Here is a 14,135-nt window from a genome sequence, read left to right as displayed (position 1 = left end):
TGCTTTACAGTAGGTATGGTGTTCTTTGGATGCAACTCAGCATTCTTTCTCCTCCAAACACGACGAGTAGAGTTTTTTTCATCTGACCATATGACATTCTCCCAATCCTCTTCTGGATCATCCAAATGCTCTCTAGCAAACTTCAGACGGGCCTGCACATGTGCTAGCTTAAGCAGGGGGACACGTCTGGCACTGCAGGATTTGAGTCCCTGGCGGCGTAGTGTGTTACTGATGGTAGCCTTTGTTACTTTGGTCCCAGCTCTCTGCAGGTCATTCACTAGGTCCCCCCCGTGTGGTTCTGGGATTTTTGCTCACCGTTCTTGTGATCATTTTGACCCCACAGGGTGAGATCTTGCGTGGAGCCCCAGATCGAGGGAGATTATCAGTGGTCTTGTATGTCTTCCATTTTCTAATAATTGCTCCCACAGTTGATTTCTTCACACCAAGCTGCTCTTGCCTATTGCAGATTCAGTCTTCCCAGCCTGGTGCAGGTCTACAATTTTGTTTCTGGTGTCCTTTGACAGCTCTTTGGTCTTGGCTATAGTGGAGTTTGGAGTGTGACTGTTTGAGGTTGTGGACAGGTGTCTTTTATATTGGTAACGAGTTCAAACAGGTGCCATTAATACAGGTAATGAGTGGAGGACAGAGGAGCCTCTAATAGAAGAAGTTACAGGTCTGTGAGAACCAGAAATCTTGCTTGTTTGTAGGTGACCAAATACTTATTTTCCACCATAATTTGCAAATAAATTCTTCAAAAATCAGACAATGTGATTTTCTGGATTTTTTTTTCTCATTTTGTCTCTCATAGTTGAGGTAAACCTATGATGAAGATTACAGGCCTCGCTCATCTTTATAAGTGGGAGAACTTGCACAATTGGTGGCTGACTAAATACTTTTTTGCCCCACTGTATATCTGACTAGATACGCCATTATACTGGCTTAGCTAGCTAGACAGATAAAAACCCACAGTAGTTATGAAGATTTTTTTTTTCTTTTAAACAGCTGGTAAACGCTCAGCCATTTCAAATAAGTCACTTATGACAGAAAATGAGATCATGGACTCCTCATTGACCTCCATTTCAATTCAGAATTTTTAATATTTCTATATTAAAACCTCGATGGCTGGGAGGGAGTGGAAATCTATGGAGATTGCAAGCTAGAAACACAAAGGATGGAAGGATAATTTAACTGAAACAGTCTAACCCGCATTCCAAAGTCGACCCTTCCATGTCACAAACCAAGGAGACTTACAGTTTTGCCAGGCCGCGCCCAGGTGCAGATTAGTCCCTCTTGGCAGGCAGTTATGATGCAGTCATCAAGGAACATGAGGACGGTGAGTCGCTCGTGGGCAATCTTCTTGCAAACCAGCGGCTCAAGCAATGGCACCTCATTCATGCGTGGACACAAGGTGGTCCCCAGCACTTTGGCAGCATCCAGACGGCTACTTCTTGGCGCCACGTTGATCTTGTCGTTGCTCTTACTGATGTTTCCCAAACTGTGGTAACGCTTATGCTCCTTCTCCGCTGAGCCTCCACTTGACTTGTCAGACTTTCGCTCTTGCAGAGAAAGAGTAGCAAAACGGCCAATGCTAAAGGGGGCATTCCCTTCAGATGCCGTCTGTCCCTTGCTGGCATTAGTGACAGCTGGGTGCGGAAGCGAGTTGGAACGCGACAGCGAGCGAGGCAATGGAGGTCCGTGAGTTACTGGGTGATGGTGCCCATGCTGCGGATGGTGTCCTACGGAGCCATCGGCAGTGGTGGAGGTCCCAAGGCTGCAGAGGTTACTACCCCCACTAACAGAAGGTGGTATAGTGGAACTGAAGGTGTTGGTCAGGGTCCGAGCTCGAGACAGGGGGAGATGTGGATACAAGATATCTTCCGTTAGATCCCAGAGGCAAAACTGCGTGTCCTGACCTACCGAGCCAAAGCGGTAAGTGACAGAACTCCCCGCTTTAGAACTATGCTTGGAAAGACGTGACAGGGTACTGCTGGTCCGTACCCGGCCAAAATGAATAGGGTCTTGGAGGTCTTCCTCACTGCCGCTGAATCCCATTTGATCATCGTCCTCCAGATTAGTAGTGTAAGGGTCAAAGGCCACTACGTTGACCCAAGACTTGTGTCCGTGACCCCGTGCAATCACCCGGCCTTCCGCGAAGGACCAAACAGTTACCAAATCGTCCTCCCCCCCGGTGGCCAGGTACTTTCCATCAGGGCTCCAGGACACACAGAGAAGCCCCCCAAAGTAACTCTTCATGACACCTTGGAGCTCCATAGAATCAAAATGGAACACACGCAGGCAGCCATCCTGACCCACACATGCCAAATGTGTCCCATCGGGGGAGAAAGCAAACTCATTTAGCCCGCCTTCACCAATTGACCACCGCAGAAGAGGGTTCCGGGGGGTCTTGCTTTTGCAGGTGTAGACAGTAAAGCCGTCACCCTGCCGGAGAAGTGAGTACTGAGGTGCCGTGGAGCCACATGGGTGCTCCACATTGTAGAGGTAAAGGTTCCCACTGGCATGAGAAGCAAGAAACAGCTGCTCCGACTCCGGCAACCATTTTAGGCAGGTGACCTTTGTCTTGTCGATCAGTCTCTGGCCAAAAATAGGGAAAAAAAATAAAAAGAAATAATTAGTGTGAAAGAAGAGCAAAAGAGTAAATATGACAGAAATTCATTACACCAGCCACTTGGCAAAACGGTCAGCAGATACCGGGCCTTCAGAAAGTATTCACTTTTCAGACATTTTGTCATGCAGCAGCCTTGTGTTAAATATTTTTAAAATTAGGGCTGTCGTTCAATTAAAAAAAAATACATTGCAATTAATTGCAAGATTAAAATCTGAATTTCAATAGAGAATTTACTTATTTTCCTTCAAGCATAGTGATGTTTTTCTATTAAGCAGAAATAAACGAGTCATTCCTAATACAAAACAGTTTTAATAATCACTTGCCTAAGCATATGAAATTATTTCAGTTAGTTTACAGATAGACTGAGTGAACAATGAAACACGAATCAGCTCAAAGCAAATGTGTAATTTTAATTTTGAGCTGCATCACAATGCAGATCAGTCTAGCACTTTGATTGGTTCTGTCGATAATGCCATCTCCAAAATGATATGAAGATAAAAATAAGACACTAGGGGGGCCTCGCCTCCTGCTCACTTCTCTCGCCAACTCCCCGGCCTGCTACATCGCGTCTCTGCCGCTCGCGTATGTGGATTTCACTTTCACCAAACAACAAATCTTTTACTTCTCGCGAGTAGGCCTCTTCATTGAGAAGAAACACTACTTTTCCCTGATGGCAACATGAATTAGACTATCAAGTCTCCAACTGAAAGTTTAAACACAAACAAAATCTACATACTTCTGTCATATCACCTATGTCCATATATTCGATCTCTTTTCGCTGTTCCGTTATTTCACAAACTAATAATTTCCGTTTATTTGCACTAACGCGATCTTTGCTATCATTTTTTTGAGACTTTCGAATTTTAGCACTTTCATTATCTCTAACCTGCTCTGCATGTGTATCACACCAATGTTTTCTGAAACTCTTCATGAAGTTCTACTTTGTCATTTACTCTTCGTCTTTTATTTCCGGCCCCGGGTGTGGTTAAATCTCTTGGCACAAAGTCTCATTTTGCGGGACATGAAATTATCTCTCTTAAAAAGTCTCATCTCATCCCAGGCTTTTTCTATATAATAGAGAGATTAGAACACTTGAGACAAGAACTGGTCATTCTGCCCAATGAAGCTAACTAGTCCTATCCACTTAATTCTTCTAAAATAACATCAAGTCGAGTTTTAAAAATCCCTAAAGTCCTACTGACCACCACACTACTTGGTCACTTATTCCATGTGTCTGTGGTTCCATACATGAAGAAGAACTTCTTAACGTTTGTGTAAACCCTTAGCAATTTTCCAACTGTGTCCCCATGTTTTTGGTGAACTCATTTTAAAGTCACAGTCTCAATACACTGGACTATTCCTTTCATAATTTTAAACACTTCAGTGAGGTCTCCTCTTGATCTCCTTTTGCTTAAACTGTAAAGGCTCAGCTCTTTTAATCTTTCCTCATAACTCATCCCCTGTAGCCCTGAATCAGCCTAGTCACTCTTCTCTGGACCTTTTCTAGTGCTGCTATGTCCTTTTTATAGCCTGGAGACCCAAACTACACCCAGTACTCCAGATGAGGCCTCACCAGTGTGTTATAAAGCTTCAGCAGAACCTCCTGTGACTTGTACTCCACACATCAGGGCGCTATATAACCTGACAATCTGTTTACCTTCTAAATGGTGTCTGAACATGGTCTATGACAGTGGTTCTCAAACTCAAAGTAACACAAAAGGGGGCGCGAATGTTGCCATATGTGGCGTAATTTCGCTATTCGTAAGGACATTTTAAACTTGTATTGGTGTATCGGCAGCAAAAAATATAGGAATAAATTTTATTAGGGTTTCAAAAAAATGTTAGGGAGGGCACGATTAAAACTGTTATGAAAACTCGGGTCACAAATACTTAAACGTTGAAAAACGCTGGTCTAGGAGTTGATAGTTTCAAGTCCACTACGACTCCTCAATCCTTCTCATGACATGTACTTTCAATTTTCAGACGTCCCATTGTGTATTCAATCCTCACATTTTGACTTCCCACATGTAACATTTTACATTTACGGACATTAAATTTCATCTGGCACAAATCTGCCCAAGCCTGTCTGCTGTCTAAGTCCCTCTGTAATGATTTAGCGGATTCTCGATTATCTGCCCATACACCGAGCTTGGTATCATCTGACATTGTAGCCTTCAATAGACTGAGTCTAGAAGGTGGGCCCTACAACCTTCTCAGTTTATTTCAGGATTGCACAAGTCAAAGGTTATCTCACCAGGATTGGGCAAAAGGCTGAAAGCAGGCCTGGACAGAACTTTAGTCCACCACAAGGACTACTCTGACACATTCACATATATGTGACATAACCTAAGTAAAAAAATAAAAACCTTTGTAGTGAATTCCTTCTTTGCTTCAGCATGTCTGACTGTAGTAAGTTTCATGAATTGGGACTTGCAAAGCTATTCAGTTATGACAGACGTTAACGAAAACAGAAATGAAAGGCAAACTTTATTACAGCGAGTGCCCATTATGGATACCAGGTGAATGTGGCACTCTGATGGTGAACTATTGGGTGAACAGATTTTCAAAGTCCCAAACCGGGACACTTGTGTAGCATGGATGCCCACCTCCTTTGTTTAATGTTTTGCTTTATCTCATCATCATCGTCAGAGAGGGATCAGGGCATGGGAATTAAAAAAAAAAAAAACAATTTCACAAATGAACACATTTGATTCCACACAATGGAAACAAATTAATGACAGCACTGTCTATTTTTATCTGGTTCTTAGTCCTTATCGCATACTGTTTAAATTTAACAGCAAGCTCTTAATCAACCTTTCCCCTTCGGGAACTTTGAATGTATTATTATTACATTGAAATGGGATTTGGGGTATTGGAATTTTGTATGTGCTGTTCTGAATGTATTGTGAGAATGTTTGTATCATAGATGCAGTGTTGTATTAGATGGGCAGCCTGTTAAGACCTGGACGTCTTTATATTTTTCAGTTACTGTAAGATCCATTTGCTAGTTATTTAAATTATATAAATGTTTGCCTAAATAATAGTGCATAGGCTATGGGAGGTTCTGACAAACCCCATAAGATGAATTGAATTGGTATATTCTAACTATTTCTAGCCCCTCTGATTACACATTATACTCCGTTAGTGACCTGCCTTGCCATGTGTAAAGTCAGCGTTTCTCAACCTTTAAGTATTTGCGACCCGAGTTTTCATAACAGTTTTAATCGCTCCCCTCCTAACGTTTTTTCGAAAGGAGCCCACTAATACCAATTTGTTCTTTTTTAATTAATGATATATCATAGATGCATATTTTATCAGACCTACTTAACTTTTATCGACATTTATCTAACTCTATATTTATTTTTCTAGTATCAGAATGTAGTTTAAGTTAATTTGTTTTGGTTTCAATAGATGTATTTTTCATATTTTTGACTCGTTTTCTTTTTTTCCACATCTTCGTGCCTCCCTAGGGGGGCCCGCCCCATAGATTGAGAACCACTGTGTAAAGCATTGAGGGCACACGATTTTAAACTGTGCCATATGTGCCAAGTAACATGAAAGACGATGTTATTTATTGTGCAGCGCCGTACGTTTAAAGCATACAGAAGAAGTAAAAAATCTTTAAGTATAGAAACAACTAAAGTTTGACAAGAAAAGCTGAGAAGACACATTTTTTCTGATTTTTTCATTTTATTCGTTATCCGTTACGTGTGTAACAACCTTTTTTCTTTATTCTTGTGTGGATTATTTGCTTTGAATTTTTACTAAATATTTTAAAACAAACTTTTGGACTGAGAGATTTCTTTTGGCACGTGTTTGACCCGTACTTGATCCTGCCTTACACACCCGCAGCTACAGTTACTTATTGGGATGCATAGCCTGAGAATCGGATTTGTCTCTGTCACCTGGACGTCTGGCCAACCTAGTGACAGTGAAATTCTGAATCATTACAACGTGCAGATAATGGAGCTGTGAGATTGTGGTTTAGTGTAAGGTAAATAGCACTAACTAAATGTTTATTTGCTCCATGGACGACAAATTACACACCTCAGGGTACTTCACTCATATGCAGAAAATCCTTTATCTTGTTTATGTTTTACACTTTTGTGGTTAATAAAGTCATTTAACTTATGACAATTTAAAAATTATCACAAAACCCATAATTAAACACGTGTCATATCTTTCCATGAGTGAGTGTTGATCAGTGAATTTCACCAAAGTATTATTCCCAGTGAGTGTACTGCATCCGTATTTGCCCTTATTCGTCTGATTATTTACTGATAATTTGGCCAATTTAGGAGAATTTCTTCCCCCCCGTGTCCCATAATGCTTTGCAAGGCCAGTGCGACATCCTCCGGTGGTGTAACAGCCAACATTGAATGGGACTGCCCCACAGGAATATAATGCTGATCATCTGCATTACAGACTCTGAGGTAGAACAGATAATTAAAATTTTCAGAACCTGCATTATTTATTTTTATGAAACATATACAGCATAAGTAATGATTTATCTCTGCTTGTCGCTAAATGTGCAGATTGATCTTCAAGTGCCATGTCAGTATAAGATAAGGAGGTGTGTGCCCTATCTTATATATAAACGACTACATGTGGAAGTGCGTCTGTCTGTCCGGCCCGGACCAGAAACGAGAGGTGGAGTCAGGGTAAGGGCTCTGCCTCCGAGGATACACAAGCGAGGAAGGCAGGTCGGCAAAGTGAAACCTCTGAAGAAAGTGTCACTCACTTAGCCGCTAATACAGTAGCGAGGTGAGCACATCGGCAAAACGAAACCTCCGAAGAAAGATTAAGTCGCTTAGCCGCTAATGCACAAATGTGGCGAGCACGTCGGCAAAACGAAACCTCCTAGAAGAGAGATGCCCAGAGTAGTTCCTTTCAATTACCTGACATATCTACATTTCAATTTTTTTTCTGACAATTTCAATACTTTCTAGAACCTTGGGCTTTTTACAGCATGGGCTTACACAGCTAGTCATATATCTTCTTATATAATGCGCTACCTTGGCTGTTTGTTTATCTGTCCAGGATTTTAAATCACATGTAGCTCGCAAACTGTTCCACCTATTGACTTGAAATTTGGTACACATATACTATGTGACGTCTACTATCTGCTTTCGGGGTGGTGATATTTATTACTCTTTATATTTTTATTTTATTGTAGAATCAACTCTCGGCAGTGCGCAGCAGGGTGGCTGTGCAGCGCATGCGTATGGGTGCCGTTCTCATTCCCTAGCACCTTCGCTAATCATTCTTGAGGAAGATTGAGGATTTAAGTGCCAGATTAAGAAAAAAATAAAGAAAATGTACTAAGTAATTGCAACACAAAAAATAACTATCAGTTTTAATGCGAAAACATGCCGCCGAAAGAAGAGAAGCAGCGGGCCGCTAGGGTGGAGAAAAGAAGAGCTGCTCAGGAAACAACAAGCGCATCAACCTCTGAGCAAATGAATGGTAAACATACAGAGAAAGAGGATGAAAACTATGAATGCTCAAGTCAAGTGTATTTACAGCATGTTATTATTAATATTACTGGTATATTTTATATATATATATATATATATATATATATATATATATATATATATATATATATATCCTCTTCAATAAAATACCTGTGTGCGTCCATGTGTTCGTGTGTGTGTGTCTTCTGGTGAAGTGCGCATGCACGGGGCACTCTTTAATAAAGGACATCATTGCTGGGGACAGTGCTGATCGGATAGTCGCGGCTGCGCACATAAAATCCATTGCAGGGGAGACGCCACACATACAATAGTCAACTGCACGCCAGCACAGATTAAAATACTTGCTGGGGAACTGCACAGTACTTGGTGGAGAGATGCTACAGCCACGATTATCAGGTACACGCCACACATTACATCAGTTCCTGGGGAGACTCTGCTGATTGCCCACTGTTGTGACAGAAAATTAAACGCATATTACGGACAAGGCGGAAGTACAGGGAAGGGCGGAATGAGTGGCAGAGTCACCAGCCTCTAGCAGATGCTTCAAAGGCCGCCTGACGCGTCACACAAGACAGAGAGGGCGGGACCTATAAAATATCGCGCGGCCAATCCAATCGGATTTCGGGAAATGAAGGAACACCTAAAACAGAAGGCATGAAAAATCCAATTGGGTACTGAGACGCGGAGACTAGCTTCCCCAAAGAGGTGGGATTAGTGTTTGTTGTTGTGTAAGTGTTCTCTGAGGATGTCAGATTTGCGATTAAAAAACTTGGCCTGGTAAAGTGTAAAGTGTCAGTCGTTGAAGGGGTTTTCCTAAATATACGAATTTTCATGATATTACAATAGGATGACTTTTAAAATTAGATTTATTTTCGCGCACATAAAATCCGTTGCTGGGGAGATGCCACACACACAATAATCAGCTCCATGCCACCACAGATTAAAATACTGCACAGTACTTGCTGTAGAGACGCCACAGCAAGCTAAAATAAAGAGAGGCAGGATAAGAGATCTTCAAACAGCCACAGAGGAGAGGATAAATGTAATATTAATTATACTTACTGTATTGTCATATACATTTCTATTTTATTTTTATTATCATTTTACTTTAGGCTTCTTGCAAAAATATTTTTGACAAAAAAAAATTAAGACAAACGGAATGAGGTCAAGGTCCCTTGCCATTTAATATAGACTGTTCCTACTAATGTTTATGCACTACTGTTCTAGCGCCCGTTATTGTAATGGGCTTAATGTCTAGTATCTTTATATATAATCTTTATTTGGATCTTGATCTTTGTTTGTCCACGAATTCCACACATGCGTAGACCACCTTCCAGTTTAGTACGTTGTTGTTACTCACGGATGTCAATGTGCCGGAATAACGAAAGGGGTGGTGGACAGTGTTACGCTGGTTAGCTGCTGAGGCCTGGTTAGAGAATGAGATTGCCGAAGATAAAAGGTACGTGCCTACGTAACATATGGATGAAAGAAAGACAGTGGGTAAAATGAATGACAACGTAACAGCACATTCCGGAAATTATTATTGTTACGTTGTAGCCGGCGAGTGCTGCGTGTCTCAGTGTTGTACTGTACTGTGGCTTGCTCACATGTCAGTGAAGTGATCCCTATTTATGCTTTAAAGAGCCTGGATACCTAAGTGTCCCCCTTTTATAACCATTGCTCCGTGTATATTGCCTTACTCTTTGGATTGCCACAAAGCAACCTGCGAGATTGGAGAAAGGTTGAGAAGAGATTGTGAGAGGAAACAACAGCGTCGTGAAAACGAGACGGACTGTGAACGTAGAGGAGCAGAAATGCTCCTACACCACCACATGATTACTATTCGGACAGTGATTCCGAGTAGGCCGGTCCTATCGAATCAATGTCCAAGGGTTTTCTTTTGTAATTTTGTTTCCCTTATAAAAAATCATAATGCTGTGCGACGAAGGGCCCAGTTCACGACCGGCAGCCACATTTAAACAGGGAGCCCGTCACAGACAACTTTAACACGCGCAACGTAGTTGGGCACAGATGGCTAGTATATATATATATATATATATATATATATATATATATATAAATATAAATGTCTACGTGTGGAAGTGTTAGTGTCTGTCTGTCTGACCTGGAAGTGACAGGTGGACTCGGGGTAAGAGCTCCACCTCCGAGGAAACAGAAACTCGCTTAGCCACTAATACAGAAGTGTGGCGAGCACATCTGTAAACCGGTATCCCCTTTACTTTTCCTCCCGCCGCTAACGCATAAACAATGTGAGCACATCGGCAAAACAAAACCTCCTAGGAGAGAGACGCCCAGAGTAGTTCATTTTAATTACCTGACATCTGTACATTTCAATACTTTCTAGGACCATTTGATTTTTCCAACACGGGCTTAGATAGATAGATAACTTTATTAATCCTAATGGGAAATTCACATTCTTCAGCAGCAGCATACTGATACAATAAATAATATTAAATTAAAGAGTGATAATAATGCAGGTGAAAAACAGACAATAACTATGTATAATGTTAAATGTTAACGTTTACCCCCCTGGGTGGAATTAAAGAGTCGCATAGTTTGGGGGAGGAACGATCTCCTCAACCTGCTTACACAGCTAGTCTTATATTATAAACGTCTATGCTTGGAAGTGTGTGTGTCTGTCTGTCCGGCCCGGAAGTGCGGGGCAGCCCATGAAGCTTAAAGAAAGCAACTCTGGCACCAAAGTGAAACCACCAAGAAAACAGAAACTCGCTTAGCCGCTAATACACAAGTGAGGTGAGCACATCGGCAACAAGAAACCTCCCAAGTAGAGAAAAACTCGCTTAGCCACTAATACACAACCAATGTGATTGATTGATTGTAGTGCGAGAATCCATGGTTTCTAGGAGCCTGCTCATTTCACAGCATAAGCTTACACAGCTAGTGTATGCATAATTAGCCACATGGAGCTAAAAAAAACAAACCTTGAACGAGCCTGACGCCCCCAAACACAGAAGACTCTAAGTAATAACAATAATACCGAAAGATTTATTACCGTTTACAAGACGTTTCTATCTTTTTGATAGAAGAAACAGTGCAAAGCTTCAGCACGGACAATTTGGAGAGCCTTCGACACGACTTCAAAAAAACAGAACGAGCCATCGGCTTCAATCATGACACGCCACTTTGAATCTTCTGCTTTCTAAAGACCTACATATTTTTTCCTGACTTTTGACTACGATTTCAGTATTTCCACTTTGCTTTCATGAAATACATGATTGCACATCTTTGACTGCGTTCTTTCTCTTTGATCTCACAGAGGCACGGTAGTCCAGTGGATGGCACTGCTGCCGCACGACTCAGGTCACCTTTTTCGGCCCCAATTATCGGTCCAATAGAGTTAGCAGACATTTCCCCAGCCCTTAGGGACACTTTAACAATGATTATCCCATTACAATCCAGTCAAATCTAGTCCAGTTAGTCCTTCCCCATTGATTTCAACGCATTTCGCAGAATGTGGCGATATTCGTGAACACTTCTGTGATTTCTCCGATCACCGTGGAGTTCGCTTATCACTACTCTCCACCCCAGTGACAGACACAATAGAGCAGTGCCTTCTATCACAATGAGACGTGGACATAAAAGACAATGCACAATAAAAGAAGACCACCTGATTTAGCAGTGCACTCCTTGCTGCTCACTTGCTCACCTCCTCATTGAACAGCTTGCTCGTCTCCTTCTTAATGGGGTCCAGGTACTGCACCTGTCCAGCGGAGAAGCCCACGATGAGGGAGACGCTATCTGCGGTGGCAGAGAACTGGTTAAAGTCGTGACATGTGGGTTGAGTCCCCTTGTAAATCCGCTTGTCAATTGGTTTGCTAAGATCGACGGCCTGCAACAGAAAAAGAAAGCACAGTGAATTGGAGTTGCCACCTAAAGCGCATCTGGTTAATTAAAAATGCCTTCAGGAAGGACTGAGACCCCTTCACTTTATTTCTCTTTTTGTTTTGTTGCAGCCTGATGTTAAAATTGTTTAAATTAATATTTTCCTCTCATCGAGCAACACTTACTATGCCAGAATGACAACATGAAAATAGAATTTTAGGAAGTTGGGGGGGTGGGGAGAACCCAAAAAAATGAATTTCTATGGTTTTTGCCTAAGGCTGCAACATAAGAAAATTTGTAAAAAGTGAAGGGCTATGAATATTCAAATACATTCAAACATCTGGGGGACATTTAAATATTTATTTGCTTAGCAGACGTTTTTATCCAAAGTGACTTTCAAAAGCGGTGAACATAATTTCCAATTTCCAGTCTTTTTAACACCATTATGCCACATCGACTGGGTAAAAAAGCTCAAGGCTTTGCATCTTGATACGGACTACCTGACCAACAGGCAGACGTTTGTGATGCTGAGTGTGTCAGAAATGGTGGTGTGTAATACTGGAGCACCTCAGGGAACTGTCCTGTCTACACAATGGACTTCCAGTACAATACCAGCACTTGCCATCTACAGAAATGTTCAGATGACTCATTCATCATGGGCTGCATTAATAATGGAGACAAGTCAGTGTAAAGGGACGGTGTAGATGCCTTGGTCTTGTGGTGCAGGGGCAACAAACACCCTGCAACTAAACATCAGCAATAAAAAAGAGCTGGTGGTGGACTTCAGGTGTGCCAAGAAGCCTCTGAGACCAGTTACCATTCAGGGGGAGGATGTGCAAATGTGCAGAGCTACAAGTACCTGGGGATTCATATGAACAACAAACTGGACTGGTCTGACAACACAAGAAGGGCCAGAGCAGACAGGACTTGCTAAGGAGACTCACGTCTTCTGATGTGTGCAGCAGGCTACTGGAAATGTTCTACCAGCCCATAGTAGCCAGTGTGGTGTTCTATGCTGCAGTCTCCTGGGGAAACAACCTGAGCACTACACTGGATACTATGGACTGGCAGAACATTTCCAGCAGCTTGCTGGAGCAAAACGCCTGAACAAATCTATCAGGAAAACCTGCACCTTCACAGGGCCAACCCTGGACACAGTGGAAGGGGTTGCGGAAAACAGGATGATGACAAATTGAATTCTATCATGAAAAATCCCCTCTCCAGGAGGCGCTCTCTTGGAGCACTTTTAGCCACAGGCTCATTCCATCACGGTGTGCTAAGAAGCACCTCTGGGGGTCTTTTCTGCCCACTGCTATCAGGGATTTTATTTCTTCCTCCCAGGTTTACTTGTTAAGTTCATTTTGAAATATCTGTGCAATATACATTTATTTATGTACAGGGAGTGTCAGAATTATATTAACATTTGAATGGTGGAAACAATTTATTCACAAAACATATTTCATATGTGTAAGATGATTTACAGGAATGTCTCAACTTGTTTGCCATCATGTTCAACACATGGACCATATGTGGCACATACATTGTCCACAAAAACTATATATACATAGCAGTACCATTAGTGTGAACATAATTTTGAGTCACCCTGTATTTTCATTTCCTTAGCAACTGAGTCATCGATGAACTGACTGTATTATCTGTCCTGTGAGGCTGAATTCTTGCTTTTTACGTTTCTGATGCTGTATGCATCTGAATTTTAAACTGCCTAAAAGAAGAGGCCAGAGTTGCCCTGAAAGCCTGAATACCATAATCTGTTCAGTTAACCAATAAAAGGTGTAATTTTGCTTGACTTCTCATTGCATTACCTTGAGATTAATACATTTTATTAATCAAATACAGGCAAACATCAATCTGGGGTACTGTTTGGGAAACAAGTGTTACAAGACGAAAGTACAAAATTTACCTCCACAAGCGATGAGCTCAGAACAAAATTCAGCATAGATAGATAGATAGATAGATAGATAGATAGATAGATAGATAGATAGATAGATAGATAGATAGATAGATAGATAGATAGATAGATAGATAGATAGATAGATAGATAGATAGATAGATAGATAGATAGATAGATAGATAGATAGATAGATAGATAGATAGATAGATAGATAGATAGATAGATAGATAGATAGATACTTTAGTAATCCCAAGGG

At 41.5% G+C, this 14,135-nt stretch overlaps 2 protein-coding genes across 2 annotated transcripts in view; both read right to left on the bottom strand.

Moving 5' to 3' along the window:
- sympk (symplekin) overlaps positions 1–14,135 on the bottom strand; it is a 581,858-nt gene that overhangs the window by 234,107 nt on the left and 333,616 nt on the right. The gene's annotated exons all lie outside the window — the stretch shown is intronic.
- Positions 1–14,135, bottom strand: part of zmp:0000000529 (WD repeat-containing protein 20) — a 56,317-nt gene that overhangs the window by 19,125 nt on the left and 23,057 nt on the right. Inside the window, exons 2-3 of the mRNA XM_028790956.2 lie at positions 11,792–11,974; positions 1,252–2,592 (exon numbers count right to left, since the gene is read on the bottom strand). Of these exons, the coding sequence (XP_028646789.1) occupies positions 1,252–2,592; positions 11,792–11,974 (1,524 nt within the window). The remainder of the gene's footprint in view (positions 1–1,251; positions 2,593–11,791; positions 11,975–14,135) is intronic.

The sequence above is a fragment of the Erpetoichthys calabaricus genome, chromosome 1 (assembly GCF_900747795.2).
Source record: "Erpetoichthys calabaricus chromosome 1, fErpCal1.3, whole genome shotgun sequence".
In the NCBI taxonomy this organism is placed as follows: domain Eukaryota; kingdom Metazoa; phylum Chordata; class Cladistia; order Polypteriformes; family Polypteridae; genus Erpetoichthys; species Erpetoichthys calabaricus.
This window is presented reverse-complemented; position numbering and strand designations above follow the sequence as displayed.